Below are 18,631 nucleotides of genomic sequence, written 5' to 3'. Positions count from 1 at the left end.
TTCCTGCTCTCGGTAATCGTAATCGTGTTATTATCTCATGGCTGAGCCCTTCGCGTGTACGTCGCGTGGTATAGAACGCGGGTTACATAAAAGCCGGCGGACTCATGAATAAACTGGAATTAACCTGAATCGTTTACCTTGATTATCCTGCGCGAACGCGGTGTACAGAGAGAACGAATCGATCTCGATCATTTCCCCTGAGGTCATCGTGCTCTGATAATTCTTCCTGTTTAATTGCTGCCGCTTGACATTTAATGTAAGCCAGGGGGGAACATGATTTGATTAGTAAAGTAATTTGTTTAGTAGACAACTCGCGGGAGAGATATTAATAGACATTATTACGAAGTTTAGATCTTTTTTATTTCGTTGTATATTTTAAAGAATTTCTGTGTGTAAAATCGTAAGATAATTGCTACGAAAATCTTATCAGCAGTTTTACTTTATATGTTCTTTATTAAATGTTTCTTTAATTGAAGAAAATTGAATTATTTTTTTAAAAGATATTAATATTTCTCTGATGTATAGTATTATAATAGAATTTGTCGAATAAATTCATATAAAGCAGTTAAACAGCATTAAAATAATATATTAGTAGGAAGCAATGGGGGTGGAAATAAAATGAAATTATTATCGATGCAATAATAGTCCCACTGAATAAAACGCTATTTTTAGGAGAATATTATTTTATAAAATTGTCTATGTTAATTTTTCTGAAGCAATCCATCCAGTGATAAATCTACAAAATTCTTAATATATTCACAAAAATTGCCAGGTGCTATTAATAAAAATATTAAAGACAAATAAGTGTTATTCGATGCAGCACGAAAGAAGCGATAACGTAAAGGGTTAAAGAGCAATTTTCCTTCGGCAAAGGCATTGAAAACTACCCGGAACCTTGCCCAGCTATAAATAAGACCCTTATCCGAAGGTGAGCCGCGTAACGGGGACAGCAAAGCGCCGTAATACAGCGTAACGCCTTGCCATAGTTCGCCGATAATAGGGTGTCCAGGTAAATGACAACGCCGTTTCTGTCTCGCCTCGGAAAGTGGAGCAAGGTGTCTCGGCCGATGATAATTATTATTTATTAAATCGCCGAGATGAATCGACCGAGACCGGCCGCGGTGGTGGTGTGACCGTCGGAGCGGGGTCTTTGGCGACCCGGCTGGGAACCTCTGTCTGTGTGTGTGTGTGTGTGTCGGCTGACTGCCGGCGGTGTCTGCGCGTTATTGCTCAACCGGACTCGTCTCTCAGTGCGAGAAAGACGTTCAGACGGTTCGGGCGTCCTGATCCGTGCACTCCGGCCTCGTCCTACCATCTTCTCGGTTTTGCCCGACGATATCTTCGCGCACGGTAATCAACGATTCTCACGATCTGCCTTTTCCACGCCTCTGTGTGCTCCTCCGGTCCTCGTTCTCGAAAGCGGCCGCATCCGGTACCTCGATCCCGCGCGAACACGGTCCTCGAGCGGCCCGCGAAGTCCAAAATATTCATATTTTCCTCGTCCGAGCTGAGAAGCTGGTTGGTGAACGAAACGACCGTGTTCTTGTGATCGCAAGTGTGACAGTGTGGCCCGCAGCATCCACAGATAACGACGGCCTGGTGTGGCGTAGATCTCGTTCGTAAGAGCCGAGGTATTCCGGAAACGGGGAATTTGCGTTTCGCGCCTGTGACTACGCGCGGTTGACGCGGTATTATTTTACCTGGACATCGCGGAGATGTGCGCTGGAATTTTGCTGCGCTGATTTTTAAGCGTTTCTGCTTTGAAATTCATCGGCGAATAGGGGATTTTTCGAGCTGTTTAGCCCCGTTTCATGTTTTACGTTTTATCGGAGTGATAATTTGTTTAATCCTTGGCGATAGTTGCCAGATTGCATTGTTGTAGCGATTTGAATAGAGCTTGGTTCGAAAATAGTCTAAATCTCTTCCTATTTCATTTAATTGTAACAATGTCATAAAATATATAATTTAATAACAAATACCAAAGCGTACATCTTTCTTCATAACACAAAATGAAACCATTTCTTTACGACAAGTAGTACTACACCCATCACAGAAACAGCTAGCCGGTTAAACAAAAAAACCTCGAATGTATAACATCGCCAAGGATTAAACAAATTATTCTTGTTTAAACCAGACGAGATTTAAAACATGGTCGAAGGTGCAGAGTTCAGAGCAACGTCGATTTTATTCGTAACGTGCTTTCTATCGTCGCCAACGTGGGTCCCGGCAGCGTTCCCCTGTCGCGATTAGCATGCCGGCACGCGGAACGTTCGCATAACAGATTTTGTGCACGTTGCGCCGCGCTTACTCTTACGAAATCGAAACGCTGAAGGAAGTGTTAAAACCAGGAAGCGCGGGTATCAAATTCGAGAAGCGATACAGCGATACATAGTACCGCTTCTCGGTCCGTGATCCAGCCGAATATCGCTGCGCTAGGTCGCATAGACTTGTTGACCGACTTTTCCACGCGGCTCCTCGTCGTAACCTCCTACACGGTTGTATAGGGTGTCCCTAGACGTTTTCACTCGTCGAACTATTTTTTTTCTCTGTTGGTGATTTGATGGAAAATAGACGATTGAAAATTGTCGACGATTAGAAGAGTAAAAATTGAATCGCGATTATTCTGAACGAATTATTTAGAACGAATTGTTCTGGATGAATTATTCTGAAGGAATTGTTCTAAACGAATTGTTCCAAACAAATTATTCTGAACAAATTATTTTGAACAAATTATTCTGAAGGAATTGTTCCGAACGAATTATTTTGAAAAAAATTGTTCTGAAGGAATTATTCTGACGAAGTTATTCTGAAAATATTATTCCTAACAACGTTAATTTTTAAGTTGACGAATGGATGGACTAGAGAAAATTTTATCAAACTAATTATTTATATCGAGCTTCAGTTTTTAGTCGAACTTACTACAAAATCTTCGCTTGATTGGGAATTTTATTATAATAAAAATTTTACGGCGTTGTTAACAAGTTTTATTCGCGACTATTATTGACTCTAGGTTGTGACAGGAAGTAAAATGAAGTGGAAAGAATATTTTACATAATTTACTTGCTGCTGTTTAGTGAATTTTTATCTTCTATTAACCTTCTGCACTCGAAGCCATTTTATCTATGTTTTTTGGCTTATGGTATTACCATTCTCTGTGACAAAGTGCATCTTATACATATGAAATTAATTGTGGCTCGTAGCAACAGTTTTACTTTTAACAATCTTTTAAATATAAACTTTGTTAGTATAAGAAATTAGTGGAACCTCAGAGTGCAAAGGGTTAATTGAATCATGGCAGCAAAAGTCTTTGCGAGGAACAGAGAGTTTTATTATTGACTGACCAAATCTATTCTTATTTAAAATCTATTCTTATTAAATGTATAAAATATTTTTCTTGTCATTCTATCATATTTGTATATAAAATTTTCGAAAATCTCTCGCCATTGCTATTCTACTATAGTTGATTATTTGAGCTAAATTCGAGACAAGAATTTTCGTACACACTCTACTGTATATCACCTTAAAACACTACAGCAAAACCACGTGTTCCTCATCAGTATTTAGAAAGCGTTAGCCAAATATCGGGACACTCGGGTCGTAACTTCGTTGGTCGTCGTGGGCCCTCGTCGTTGATTCATTCGAATTCATTGATTTCCCTTAAAATTGGCACGCTTAAGCCGCGGCAAAAGCCGATTTAAATCGTCGTTTAGAAAGTGTCAACGAAACATCGTGGCCGCCGCCGAACGGTCTCCGTCGATCGTGTTCGCGATCGGTCGAGTCTCTTCGTCGTACACCGGTGGTGTCTCGGTCGGTAATTAGGAACAGGTGTTCGACCGCGATCGGGCCAGTGGACCCGCTCCTCGGATGCCCTAAAAACTCACTTCTCCTCAAAACTGTGAAAGTCATCTGGCTCGATAGCTCTTGTGATTTACGGTGCACGCCGTCGACGCCGAGTTTCGAACGACCTACAAACATATTTTCCCGCCGCACCGGAAGTCGACGCCGTTCAACCGTGTGCTTTCGACCTTTCCACTTTACCGCCATGCCTCCGTTCCACTGTTCCCATAAAATTCCTCGATCATCGAAAACCGTATTTTCCCATCGGAATCTGTCGATTTTGTCGATTCTGTCGATTCTGTCGATTCTGTCGATTCTGTCGAATCGCGCGCAGAAAAGCGGATTTCAAATACAGCTTCAATCATTGTGTTCGAGACACAATAGCGACGATAATGGCAGAGATAATCGGTGTTCATTTCGCTATTCATTAAGTGAAATGGGATATGAAAGTTAAGAGAACAATATGCTCGCGTTCGTGTGCCGCGTATGCATTCGAAATAATTAAATGCGAAGTGAAACTGTTAGCGAATTCATTGCAGGGAGCTTCTCTCGCCGCTCTGGACGCACCTCCTTAAATATTTAATGACGCTCTTAACCAGCCTCTTCCTGTGTACGGGGTTGGTTACCACATGGTATCACTTCGACTTACATGATTATTATTATTATTTGCATTTTGAATGCAATACATTAGTTATAAAAATATATTAGCTTACTTACGTCGACGAGTCGATATTATCGAGTTCAACCTCTTCAGAAATGAATTTTTATAATAGGAAACAATTTCTTTCATTTCTTCTTTTTTATTTATTATTAATTTAATTTTATTCGATAGGTTTTTTCGATATTACTGAAGGATTTTTAAGTAAATAATTTTTCAACTGATTCTCATTTTCTTTACACTTAGAATAATTATAATTTCAAGGAAACTAAGCGCATGTCGCAATATTCTTGATGAAGTTAATAGGAAGTTAATATTATTTTATTATCAATTTTATATTATATGCATTGTTTTATTATTAATTTTATATTATATATTTCACTTTATTATCAATTACATAACTACCAATTATAGTACATAATTACCCACCTAGTACATAAATAAAAATAGACAGAAGGTCGTCGATCGCGCGTAAAAAATCGAATATGTATCTCCAACAAATTATTTAACATTTAAAAACTGTTCCAGAAAATCGTCTACGAGTCTAAAAACATTGAACAACATTTTTGCGAGTATCTGTCGTATTCAGAACAAAAACAATTCCCCCGAATTCCAGCATCTGCCGGAACTTCCATCGAGACTTTCATGCGCGGAGCCATCGAAATAAATAAATAAAGGTATCCCACGTGCGTGACGGCGACCGTGGCGTGGAAAGCCCGGGACAGATTCCACGGATTGCACCGGATCGGTTAACGGTACTCCCGGGATTCGTTCGTCACGTGGCCGTTCCCCTTGGATCGCCTCGATCGCGGCGATCGAAAAACAGAAGCGGTCCAACCATTTCATGGGCCCGGTCCCGGTTCCTCGACCGTCCTAGCTAGGTTATGTTTGATGACATAACCTTTCTATGCAAAACCTTTCTATACATTATTGGTTTTGAGAAACACGAACAATTCTGGGGTGTCCTATCATTTTGTCGCGCAGTGTACACCGCGGTTCCGGACAACCACCGCTTTTACCGGTTTATGTAAGAAGGACGGAAGGGAATTTCATTGCGAGAAGTCGAACGGCGTCGCGATCGGCGTTTAGGTGTCGCGGCAGCGACGGCGACGGACACTTTCACATAACAGCCGCGCGCAGGTGTAAATTGCATAAATTCTGTTAGGGAGGCACGTAATTCGGGCGACGTCCTTACGCGGCTTCCGCCGCTTACTCGCCGCGAGGCTGACATTGTTCGTAATTACATTCCCCGTGGCCGGCGAGTCCTTGCCGGCCTCTCGTAATTCGCGTAATCTCGTGAGGACGCTCGCCGATCCCACCTTCGCGAAACAGCCTTCGCGTTTTCCAGCTGTCTTCTTCCGATTGTTGTTTCTTCTTCCAAGCGGAGATCTGAAATTGTCGAGAGTATTTTCGTGATCCGTGCGATCGACTTCCTTTATTATTCTCACTCGACATTTATTAGTCCATTAATCCATTCACTGTCAAATTTCTCTTTTAATTTTAGACGGGACAAATTATTTATATGCATTAAAAAGTGTCTATTATTGTGTCAAGTAATAAATACCGACCCCGCGTATCTTGCTGAAGATTTTCCCGCTTCCCTGCCCAAAAAAAAAAAAATTAGTATTTATAATATTGCTATTTATAGCACATTTACTACTATTTTTAAAAGCAAAATTCCGCAATCAGAAATTACTATTATTTTACTCTTATATATATTTACTCTATTCTTGGAATTACAATAATTTTGACACACCCTATATATCACTTGACAAAGACCGATTCATAAATCTTGCAAGTATGAAAGAATGTTCAAATGTTCAGCAACGATCTAGTTCTTGTCTAACCTACAGCTCGCCCCAAACACGAACAGCAGACTAACTGTTAATTAATAGGTATATTTATAGTACAGTTGTTCGTTCCATATATTACTTTTTCTTTAGACGTTCTCCTCCTAGAATATGGAACTCGCAGAACAATCCTCGACTCCGCATAGCGAAACATTTCGCAAGACCACTAATGGACGTTTCTAAACTCGTTAACAGAGTAATGAAATTTTTTTCTTCGCCTCTAATGCCGAAATTCAACACATTATCGTCTGGATGACGAGAAACAGTGATTCTCTAAATTGCTTGCGAAGTGCAATTTTTACGAAGTAAAAAGTAGAATTAGAAAATTTATCTTTCTTAACGGAGTCTAAATAAAATTTATTTTGAACCAAGCAACGTATCTCATAATTTAGTTTAATTATAATCTAATTAATTTACTGGCTCGTATTTTATGTTATATTTATACTTTATAGTATTATATTTTAAATTAAAAGATGTATTGCTTTGTTCGAAATAGATTTTATTTAGATTCAACTACACGAATAAATTAAATAATTGAATCTAGATAAAATTTATTTCGAACGAAGCGAGATATCATATAATTTAATTCAATTCTCTGATATTTTATATTACATTTATATTTTATATTATTATATTTTAAATTATAAGATTGCTTCGTTCCAAATATATTTTATATACAATCAACTAAACAAATAAATTTCATACTAACAAAGGCGACTGATATTCTACAAGTCGTCTCCACTTTTGCACAGTGATTCACCACCTTAATTTTCTACCACATTTACCAACCATACTTAAAAGTTTTCGCAGAATCAGCTCGTCCCTCGCCGCGTTGATCGAGACGCAATGACGCACGCACAAATATGCACTCCAGAGTGCACACTATGCACAGTCGGGTTATACCAACAGCGATTTTTCGCGTCCATAGATCGTCCGAATAGGCGGAGTCTCCGCTCTGCCATTTCTGTGTAATCCAGATGAACGCCCCCGCAGCAGCCCGTCTCGCGCGGACTATATCGCGGCTGTTTAGCATAATTCGCGGCGGCCGGGCTCGTTAGCAATGCAGATCTCGAAGGGTGTCCCGACACGGTCCCCGCTCGTGCGAGGATCAATTCGTTTCAATTTATCGCTGGACTGTGAACTCTTTATTTCAATCTCGCGAAATGACTGTGCAATTTGAAATCTCGCACACGTGTCTCGCTTCGCGACACTTCATTCCGCGGACTTCGTTGCTACGGCGACCGTAACGAGAATTCGTGAAGACAGTGCAGTTGAAACGTCGCCGGCCGGGACACCTGTTCCATCGCTCGCTCGTGCATTATTTCGAGCGAAATTCGCGCACGCGAACGGAATCCCGACGACGATCGGGTTCGATCAATCCGGACGGCGGCACCCTTTGTGGAATATCAAACAGCGGATACCTCTCTGTTACGCGCGCACTCTTCCTGCTTGGATTTTCGTGGCACTTCCGGTCCGAAGAAGCTCCACTTTCTTGCGCGGTCAGTGACGTTCGCCTCGACCGGGAGCACAATAGAGCGCGAGTCCATTATGGGGACAAGCGGAGGGACCACTTAATGACGTATACTGGCCCGCCGCTAGGCAGAGTTTCTCGTTGTATACTTGATGCAGCCGGTATGGGAATTTCTAATCGGTCGGTTTCTCCTCGATCATTGGAAGAACTTCCTGAAAAATCGCGGACGTTGCTTATTGAAACGGCGCGCAGTGAGAACAGGGCCCCGCGGCAGAAAAATGGAAAATTCGAATGGTTTCGTTGTGATGTTTTTGTTTTATTTGGATTATATGTCGGTAAAATAACGATGTCAGGCACTATAATAACTATTATTTTATTGCTTCTACTTAATTGATAATAATTAACGAGTATTTTTAGAATATTAAATCGCGAATTTTTACGCGAAATAAAAATTGCATTAATCGCAAAATACAGGAACAACATATTCAGCCCTTCCTTTAATAATTTTCTTAAGCTGCAAATCGTACAACAGTATTTCTAAATCCTTGAAAAGTTTCTGCATAAAAACCGCGATCTAATCATCATTATTCACGCAGAGAGTTTACCTCAGTTCTGCAATAATTCAAGTCTCGATTTGCATCTTTCCACGAAAAGGGGGAACATTATTTCTCTCTCCGGAGACATGATCAAATATTTCTCAGTAGAGATGCATACTGCACCTGTTTACTGTCGCATTTGTTTACGAGGAATTACCGATTCCATGCGCGGCTCTTTTCTTCGACGAGAATTCGGCGAAGTGGAAACGGACGACTATGATCAGACGCGCGAAAATAAGGACCGCGAGAATAGAAGAATCGTTTCAACCATTTTTACCAATTTCACGTTTTTATCGATTTTACGTTTTTACCAATTTTACGCATTTATGACAGAAATGTGTCGCTATTAACCCTTTGCACTCCGAACCATTTCAAGCTTAGATCCAAAATTGCTATCTTGACCAGCTGTAGTATAGTATAATATTTACTATAATTTATGCATATGAAAAGTGCAAAGGGTTAATAGAAACGATTTACAGCCATATTTATCGAATCGTGCACGAAATATTCGTGACGTGTCTGACTCGTTATTATAGCGCAAGGGGTTAAGAACGAATCGTATCTGAATACTTCCCTTTCGTATCCCAAGCGTGCAGGAATAATCCACCGCACCGGAAAATGTTCAGCGCGCGGTCGCAACCGTTTTCCTCCGCATCCGGTTCATGGTTCCGCGGTCGACCGACGTCGATCCCGATCGTCGAACTGCGTGACGAAATTCTTCTGACACACACACACGCCGATTTCTAGGAAACCCCTCGACCGAATGTGCTAAACGCGCTGTCAACTATCCTGATGGAACACGCGCGTCCTTACAGAAAAAGGCTGAGACCACGTTTCTTGGAATTCCACAAATCTCATGAATCGTCTTTCCATTATTTTTCTCGAATTCTACGCTCTTTACACACGAGGTTAAAAAAAGAATAAGATAAGTTATTGGAGACAAGCTAAATTCTTTTTCCCGAGAAAAATAAGGTCTCGTCACGGTGTCTTCCTTTATAATTAGTAGACTGACGATTTTACGCGTTTCTGAGAATAATTGCTAAATAAAATTCAAAGCTGCATTTCTAAAACAATTTAGAAATTCTTATTATTTTCTTTATTATTTCTTTTATTATTCTCAACGATTATAGAAAGAGACGATTACGGAAACTTCTGTTTGGATTTCGTTTAATAGAATTGCAATATTAACCCTTTGCGCTCAAAGCAATTTTAACTGTAAATCTGAAATCATTTTTCTGATTCGCAAAGTTGGCATAATTTGAAACAATGCATTCGGATGGTACTGATACCAAGATCTTCACGATCCAGTTAGTCGGTTATCGTTGCGAAAGAGTTTGTTGCCTCTGCGTGCACGATAATTGTTCAATTATGTAAACGTCGGGAGGTTCGCGAAGAACTAATTTTCCCACGTTGCTCGCGCTGGAGACCACAAACGCCGCGCCAGTGGTCGCGGTGTAGCGTGCCAAAGAAAATCTGTGCTACTGGTAGACCGACGACGGATTTTCTATTCCAAAGGCGGATTGTTATACAGCACGCTTTCTTCGTAACGCCACCGAACGTGCACGCACTGTTGGAAAACAGTTTCGCTTTCAGCCGTTGTCGTAAACTAGCCTGTTGCTATAACCCTTTCCGTCGGAATGTCGACTTCGCGGCACCGATCAAATTCATCATACTGTAATTTAATCTCTTCGGATTTTAATTTCTTAACCCTTTAACTTCGAAGACAGTTAAAGGGCTAATAGTAGAGTTAGGCATTATTCAAGTAAATTAAATTTTGATATTAAATTTTGTTAGACAAATATTTTGAATAAATCTTTGGAATACAATTTGATTTGATTAATATTTGAAATTAATTATTTGAATGGCATATCGAATGACGTTTTAGTATATAACTAAATATACATATAATATACTATATAATATAATATTTGGAATCAATTCTTTGAATGATATTTCAAGTAAATTATTTGAATCGTATTTCGTTTATTAGAATGATATTTCGAATAAAATTTGATTCGTAAAATATTTCGAATAAATTCTTCAAATCAAATTTTATTTTTATAATATCCTGAATTTTATCGAATCAAATTTCATTCGAATAATATCTCAAATAAATTCTTCAGATAACATTTCATTAGGATAACACATGTTTTATAAATTCTTCGAATAACATTTAACTCCAGTAAAATTCCAAATAAATTCTTCTAAATAAATTTCAAATAAATTCTCCTAAATAAATTTCAAATAAATTTTCCTAAATAAATTCGATTCGCCAAACATTTCGACTCAAATTCTGACTCGAACAATGCCCATCTCCAATTGACAAAAGCAAACGTTTCTAAAAATCTCCAATTATCCTCGCTCTTTTCAGATTCCTCCAGACAGATTATTTAAATATTTACAACGACGGTGTCCGTCAACGGACGTCGCGTCCGAGGTACCGACATTTTTCTCCGCGAACATTTAAATATAGTATCCGCGAACTGTTACATCCTTCCCAGGAATTCCATACTGACCCTGAATATAAACAAGGATAATTACTTAAAGAAGTCGGCCATCAATTCCGGTAGAAATTTGCATTCGTATCGCAAACTCACGGTGTCTGGTAAAAATGTCGAGGTCATTTTCGTTCCTCCTGTAAATCTTTCGTTCGTTCGCGCGCTGTATCGCCGACTTTCGGTTCCTCGGCCGTGGTCACGGCCACGGGGAACGTAAAAACAACGATCGCTCCACGCGTGGTCCCGCGACGCGATTTGCAATGTAAATCCCGGCTGGACATTACACGAAACCGTCGACAAAAAAATTGCCGAAAAAAAAGTTATTGCGCGCAGAAATCCGGCGGGACCGGCGTGGAATCGAACGTAATCTTTGTTGCTAGGATTAGCTTTCTTCCGTTTGGAGCAAACCAATGACTGTAACAATAGATAGAAAAATATCATTAACACTTGTAAAGGTACAATATATGAAAATATATCCTACGATATTGATATCAAATTATTAATTAGTTAACTGCGTACGACGAGTATACACGTCACAAGGAAATAGCAATTTTATATCTTATGAAATACTTAAGAATATTCATAAATTTCGCACAATTTATGGTAATTCTAAAACAATCGTCGATAAAACTATACCCATTGTGATCGATAAAATGCATAACAAAATTTATCTTCAAAATAAATCGACCGAGCTAAATGGTTAACAAATGCACAGACTCGCGTATCGAGTTTTTGCGTAGCTAAAAACCGCTTCATAATCGACGCTAGTGCAAATTAGAGCAGCGTTGATCTTTGATAGCGATCTCGTAAATTCATTAGGAAACAATTAAGATTCCATTAAATCGAGCGATTACACCTTGTTCAGACTTTTTGTTAGGAAATTTCTGTATCCACGATCGGAATCACCGATTGAAACGCGACGATTGATAGTACCCTCGGTCGGTATCGTCCTTCGCTATACTTCGGTCGCTCGAAAACCTGAGAACGTAATTGCGTTCGAAAGTTCAAGAGCAGGGTTCACGCGACACAGCGGTACGCGAAATATTAATAAGTTACAGACGGTTAATGTCAACAAGTTTTGCGAACATAATAAAACTAGTTTTCGTTTTAAAGCTGGTCGAGCGGCATTGTGCAATCCTTTGCGAGATGGCTGTTCATTATTGCTATTAACGCATCGCGAACTGGACGCGTTGTTACCGGTCAGACGGCCTGCTAACTTTTTGCACGGAACGCTTAGACTACTCGCAGACAGCGCCCTAATGTTAACAATTCGCGTTGTTGTTTTTTTGCGCGCGAGGAGCAGGATTTAATTTGTCTCTCGTTCCTGGTACTGAGAAAAACATTGAATATTTAGAGCAAAACTCTGTTCTAAGATTTGCTCTGTTGCGTTGACAATCTTGGCAATTTTAGATAATTTGATTATTTTATTTAATTAGGACGAAATTGCATAGTAAAGGTGTAGGGTGGGCTGTAATAAAATTAGTTAGCAATGCCCGAATAAAATTTCTGATAAATTCGAAGAATACAATTTTATTCTTGAAATGTTTCGAATTAAATTCTATTCGTACAATATTTTTCATAGATTTATCAAATAAAAGTTTATTCGAATAATGTCAGGTTATGTCATATACCGAAGTGTTAAAATGTGTTTATTTTAGTCTTTACGTGCTAAACACTATGAAAATGAAGACTGAAAGATTCCATGTCATAGTTTATCGATTCTAAAGATCAGAATTCCTTTAATCCAGACATCTATGAATTAATATCTCTCTAAGAGAAACGTATACTAAAAAAAGATACGCAGTTTCATAAATTCACTTAAAAAATTCAATATTTCATATCCACAAACCTAATAAGATAAATTAGCATCCAATTTATCTTCGATCGAAGAGAATACCGACCGATACGAATTACCTAGGATCTCTCGTGCACAGGAACTGCAAATCATTGTTTTTCCTGTCGTTGTTCGTCCGGACAGCGATGGCGTTAATAAAAGAGAACAATATCATGTTCCAGCACGGTCATCTGTCAGAAATCTTGCGTAGTCATTAGACACACATATACGGACCGTTCGCCTTCCTTCCGTTCGAGGACGAGTCTCCTCGTCGCCGAGCAAAACCATCCTCCTCCATCAAACCGATGCTCGTCCTCCCCGTCGCTTTTGTACGCCGTTCGATTTTTTGCTCTTTTTATTCTAATGAGGAATCTATAGAAGCCGGAGTAGATAAAAAATAAAACACTACTGCGGCACCGAGAAATAGATAGATAGATAGAAGCAGAGAGAGAGAGAGGGAGAGAGAGAAATAAAGAGAGATAGATAGAGAGAAGCAGAGAGAGAGAGAGAGAGAGGGAGAGAGAAAAATAAAGAGAGATAGATAGATAGAGAGAGAGAGAGAAATAAAGAGAGATAGAGATAGAAATAAAGAGACCATGTTCGACTTTGCAGCGTGACAATCGAGGATCACGGTGACGGATAGCCAGCGGCGAGGACCGGTGGAAACGATGCGCCGCTAGGGGGGAACGAGATCCCGATCGATTTCCGGCTTTCATCCACCTCCAGAGGGACAACAGCGGACAGAGAGAGAGACAGCACGATGGAGATCGAGACCGACCCGAAGCACAGGGAGAGGATCAAGAGGATGTTCAGCTGGAGCGACGCGGTCACCGGGTGAGTAGAAGAAGAAGGTTCTTCCACCGCGCGCGAGAATTCTGCTTCACTTTCGTCGAGAGAAAACCGGCCGGATCACGCGCGCGCTCGCGCGCATTTCTGCCGCTCTAATGACCCAGCGATCTCGAAGCGGACCTTGGCGGGCTAAAGTGCCCGCGGTCAGACCACCAAGTGCACCTAGATTGCCGCCTTCGCGGTGAATCGCGCGCCGCTGCGATCGTTGGCCAATCGGCACGAAACGAAACGCCTCGTTTTTACAGTCGGCGACTATATATGTATATATAGTCTACGTTCTTTGGAACAACTTTTTTAAAGATGTTCATCTTTTCGTAGAACTTGTACCATGTTAATTTCTCAGAATGTTCAATTTTTTAAAAATCTAAATCAAAACTATATGAAAGCAGTGAAAGCAGTACATTTCACGTAAAGAATTTATTTATTTCTAAAATATTGGTGACATATGTAGTATTAAGATGTCTTCAAGTAATTAGAATTGCAAAACAAAAATAAACGTTTTAGACGCGTCATCCGCTCCCGGGGGAAACAAGTGAATGACGTCTCCCAGACGTCAAATGTACCCAGAGTTTAATTTTTGGTTTGACGTCTTAAACACGTCATTCGCTCCTAGGGGAAAAAAGTGAATGACGTGTCTCAGTCGTCAAATGTACCCAAGGGGTTAAATTCGAGCAAGAGCACTGTTGCGGACATTGCACGATGATGTATAGTATAGACGAATCGTGAACAACGAATGGACAATTCGGGAAGAGAAGACGCGATTAACTGAGCCACCTCTTCCCGAATTGTCCGTTCTTTGTTCGCAATCTTCGCAATTCGATGGACAATTGCTCGCGGAATTTGCCGTAACGTCTTCTGTCTAGAGAAAGGCAAACGAGCCAGAATTTTTCCTGAGAATCGTAGAGCTCGTTACGAGCTGCACGCACGATTTCCCCGCGGTATCGCGGACACGTCGTTCCGTCGCGCAACGACGGAGGACGCTTAGGAAACGGTATGCAAATCAGAAAAGCGGCCGGCGCCGTTTCCTCGTTACCGCGCCGATCGTAATTTGAGCGTCGTAAAGAGAGGTCCCATGCGCGGTGTTTTGCGCGGAGCGGCGTACGGCGTATCGTTTTGTAATCCGCCGTTGGTACGTGACCGGTGCACGAAAACCCACGAATTCACCCAGAATACATACGACCGTTTTATGGTAAACCGCATTCCGGTTTCCGAAACCGGTCCCCGGCCGCGTTCGGGACCATCGATGCTCCCCATAGAGCGATTCCCTTTCTTCCGTGGAAACACCGCGGTGTCGTCGTCGCCGCCGATTTATCTCGATCAGCCGCCTATCTATTCGCGAACGTCAGCTCGGTTAATTAGTAGCTGGTTTCTTCCGGAGTACCTCGGCCAATCCGACGCGGCGGATCGATATTGATAGGGGACCTTAGACCTATGCGCGGGGTAACACTTAGAGAATCGGCTTCCTGTTCAGTGATCGATCGAGCGCGGCTATTGAGCCATTAAGGATTTTAAATCGATAGGAAGAGAAACGAGGAATCCGTTGGACGTGCATAATAAAGAGGTATTTCTTTCGATTTCGAAACTATTTTTCTCATCCGTCGAATATGCGCATAATAATTTATTTATACCGTTTTTGTTTTGAGGAGATGATTGTAGATGAATCAGAATAATGATAGACGAACAAGGATGATTATAGACAAATGAAAATAGCTATAGACGAATAAAAGTAATTATAGACGCGTAAAGTTAATTATAAACGAATGGTACTCCACTTTGCCTCGTCAAGTGTACAAGATTAAATCGTTTACCTGTCGAGCCGGACGGTTTTTATTTCGGTAATATCTCACGCAATCAGTAATAGTGTGTAAAAGTAATTGGCCAGTTATGGTTCTTACGAAGGATTTCGCTTAACCGCAACGATTTCTTGCGGAGTCCACAATAATAGTTGCATTAGAAGCCAATCGGCAGGCATCGGAATGAAACATTTAACGGCCTGCGATTTTGCGCGCGTTATTGCATCCTGATGCGCTCCGAGACTGCATAAAATCCGTCGTTCAGTTATTACGTTTCATTGTACACTCTGATACGCGAAAGTGTATAATTTAACGACGACACACAACACACATATTATATGCACACGGTCACAGGCACGGTGGAATTAGTATTCGCAATAATCGAGAGGATAATGATCGAGTGTGCAAAAGGTTGTTCCATGCGTAACCCTGAATCCCGGCGGATGGATATCTCGCAAGGAAAAAAGGGTTGGGCCTCCAGGGGGATCGACGGAATGGGAAACTCGGGGAAATGTTGGCCAACGAAGCGCGCGAAACACGAATTTTGCAAGAGCCGCCGGGGTTATTGGTACGCGTCGACGTAGCGGCTCGCAATCGCGCGTGAAAGTGGCCGGGAGCGGGAGCGAGCGCGCGCGAGCGCGAAACGACAAAGCGACGAATAGATACGTCCCCGTTGCCCGATCGGTTTATCACTGCGCGGCGGTGAAAGGGCAGGCATAGCTTAAACCCGCGAAAGGATCGCGCGCATCCTCGATCGATCCATCGATCTCTCTCTCCACCACCGGGAAGAGCCTTTCCCGGCCTTTCTGAACTACCGTGAACGCAACTTTCCATGGATTTATGGGACTTGTTGCCGCGTTCCACGGAGACCTCGATGCCCCGCTTGTTACAATGGCTGAGCCGCTTCTTCGGATTTATTGCAATTATTTGTCAGGGTGGATAATGCGAGAGTGGATAGCCAGAATTGTGACGATTCGATTATACTGTGGGTAATTCAATTTCGTAAAATAAAGTACTGAAAACAGTGAAAGAGAATCTTGTAAATAAAAATATTATACTCTCGTCGATTCCTTAATAATGTCTTTAATAATTTACGGTGTGAAAAACAGTACCAATGGAAGGATCAAGGACGTATATCAACGTCTACATAAATAATTTATTTCTAAAAAGATAAAAATCTATTTTATAGTTGTTTCTGGAATTTAAGCAATAATAAATAGAAACCGCGTAATCAAAGATAATTCGAGTCCTCGGCTTTTTATATTTGAACGAGCATGTTCTTATCTTGTCGGCCGCTGTAATACCGATGAGTCAAAATGAAGAAGACAAGACAGTAGTCTGAGAGATGGCACCACCATTCGCTCAAAGCGGTCGACTCGAAAATGACTCAGAATCGCGACGGTATCGAGACAATCCTTTTATTTAATCAATTCTCGAATTAAATATTCATAAATTAAATATTCTTATTATTATCCTGTCAATAATTTATTCGACATTCAGCCTTTTTATTAAATGCCACAGCAATATTAAACTACGAATCGTCTGACCAAACTATTATTATCTCGGTTCCTCTGATTTGCAGTCATTGTTAAATCGGTTCCGAGCCGACTATAAATAATCGACGGAACATTTCGATTCGCTAAAAAAAGAGCGCCTCGATGCAGATCTCGATCGGCGTTGGCAGCCATCTGCTGGCACCGTCGGCAAGTCTCTCGCTCACCGGTTACGCGACAATCCCGACGGAATTAGCATAATTCTCGACCCGTGTGTCTCGTTAACATAAAAACGCGCATCGACTGATAATCATTAAGAAAAAGGAACAGAAGATTACGTGACAGTGCGAATATCATCGCGATCGCGCGCGCGCGCGTTACATAAACGCCATTCAATACACGAAATTGCACGGGGATGCCCCCGCTCGCGCTCGCGCGCGGTATCGGGACCGAGTTACGAACACGATAATGGCGTCTCCTTCGATCGTCGCTTCCGCGAATCGACGCGCAACATTATCTCTCTCTCCCGCGCGGAATTGCTCGACGGGCCGATCGAGAAATCCCGGAAATGCAAACATTAGGAGCGGGACGTAACGGGATCTCGTTCGCCGAGGATGCGGCTAATAAGAAAGCTCGTTGAAATCCTTTATGGGAACCCGATGGAACGGACTCCGCGCAAAACACGCGAAATCCGTCTAATAATAATATAACGACGCGGCCGCGTATAATTTATTTGGAAACAATTTATTAGGCTGTTGGAAAGTTCGTTCCGCGTTTCACGGACTTCGTTGCGTCGATTGCTATCAAAATTCCTCCCATCGACGTTCTCCGAATATTTTTCGTTAAAAATCCAAGCTAAAAATCGTCGCTATTTGTGTGCATCTCCGGCGCGGCAATATTTTCCACGGATATCATGGTTTTTGTATATATGCAACAGCTTTTTCTGCGATCGACGATTTTCTCATTTTTGTCGCCACGTTCTTCTCGAACACCTTTTTTTTTCTCCGTCTGTTCGTCCGATCGAAGCTGCGCGTAATTTACAAGCAAAAGAAACTGTCTGCGCTTAAACCATTGCATGAATATTTATCGAGCGGTGCGACACGCGTAATTCGAGATCCTCGGAAACAGGCGCGCGGACTGTTACGCAAGCGTCGGCGAATTCGACGAGGAACCATCGCGCGGCGCTTCGTTCTCGATCGTGCACCGTTTTGTTAGCCCCGGGTGACATTCGATGTACACCTTGTTACCTAATTTATTCGCTTTCTAGGAGAGTTACATCTTTCCTCGTCTTAATTATCAACCGCCGACCGCCGATGCTCGGCGCCGGTGCTCGTATAATATGCGCGCTTTCTCTGGCAGCCCTGAAATTGACAATTGCGCTTTATAGTACGCGTGAAATATATCGCCGAGGTTGGAGAGGGGGGCGGAAGCTCGAAGATCGACGGACGTAGTTATTCGAAGGTTTTTAAATCGAAGATATACTTGGGGGTCTTTGAATTTTTTAAGGATTTCGTCCCTTTAAAAGGGTTTTGGTTGCAAAGTTTCCCCCCTTGGAAGATTTTTTATAATTATATTAATTTATTCATGGAAAAACGCTTTAGTCTAACAGAAAATAATTTGTACACTAAAAGAAAAGAAAAATTATACAGTAGAAGATATTATCGATTTTATTAATATTCTGCAAAAGTAGTTCTTTAAAAATAGGCGATTTATTAATTTTACTTTGTAAAGCATAACTAGATTCTTAAAGTG

General features: G+C 41.2%; 1 protein-coding gene across 2 annotated transcripts in view; it reads left to right on the top strand.

Moving 5' to 3' along the window:
* The first annotated feature begins 1,191 nt into the window (after positions 1 to 1,191).
* The window catches only part of Snu (ABC-type transporter snustorr), a 58,721-nt gene continuing 41,281 nt past the window's right edge, over positions 1,192 to 18,631 (top strand). For both annotated transcript variants that reach the window (XM_078176395.1, XM_078176394.1), the window contains exons 1-2: positions 1,192 to 1,350; positions 13,357 to 13,578. In XM_078176395.1, coding sequence (XP_078032521.1) covers positions 13,505 to 13,578 — 74 coding nt within the window. In that variant the 5' untranslated portion in view covers positions 1,192 to 1,350; positions 13,357 to 13,504. The remainder of the gene's footprint in view (positions 1,351 to 13,356; positions 13,579 to 18,631) is intronic.

The sequence above is a fragment of the Augochlora pura genome, chromosome 3, assembly GCF_028453695.1.
Source record: "Augochlora pura isolate Apur16 chromosome 3, APUR_v2.2.1, whole genome shotgun sequence".
In the NCBI taxonomy this organism is placed as follows: domain Eukaryota; kingdom Metazoa; phylum Arthropoda; class Insecta; order Hymenoptera; family Halictidae; genus Augochlora; species Augochlora pura.
The sequence above is the reverse complement of the archived record's forward strand: the minus strand, read 5'-3'. Positions and strand labels throughout refer to the sequence as shown.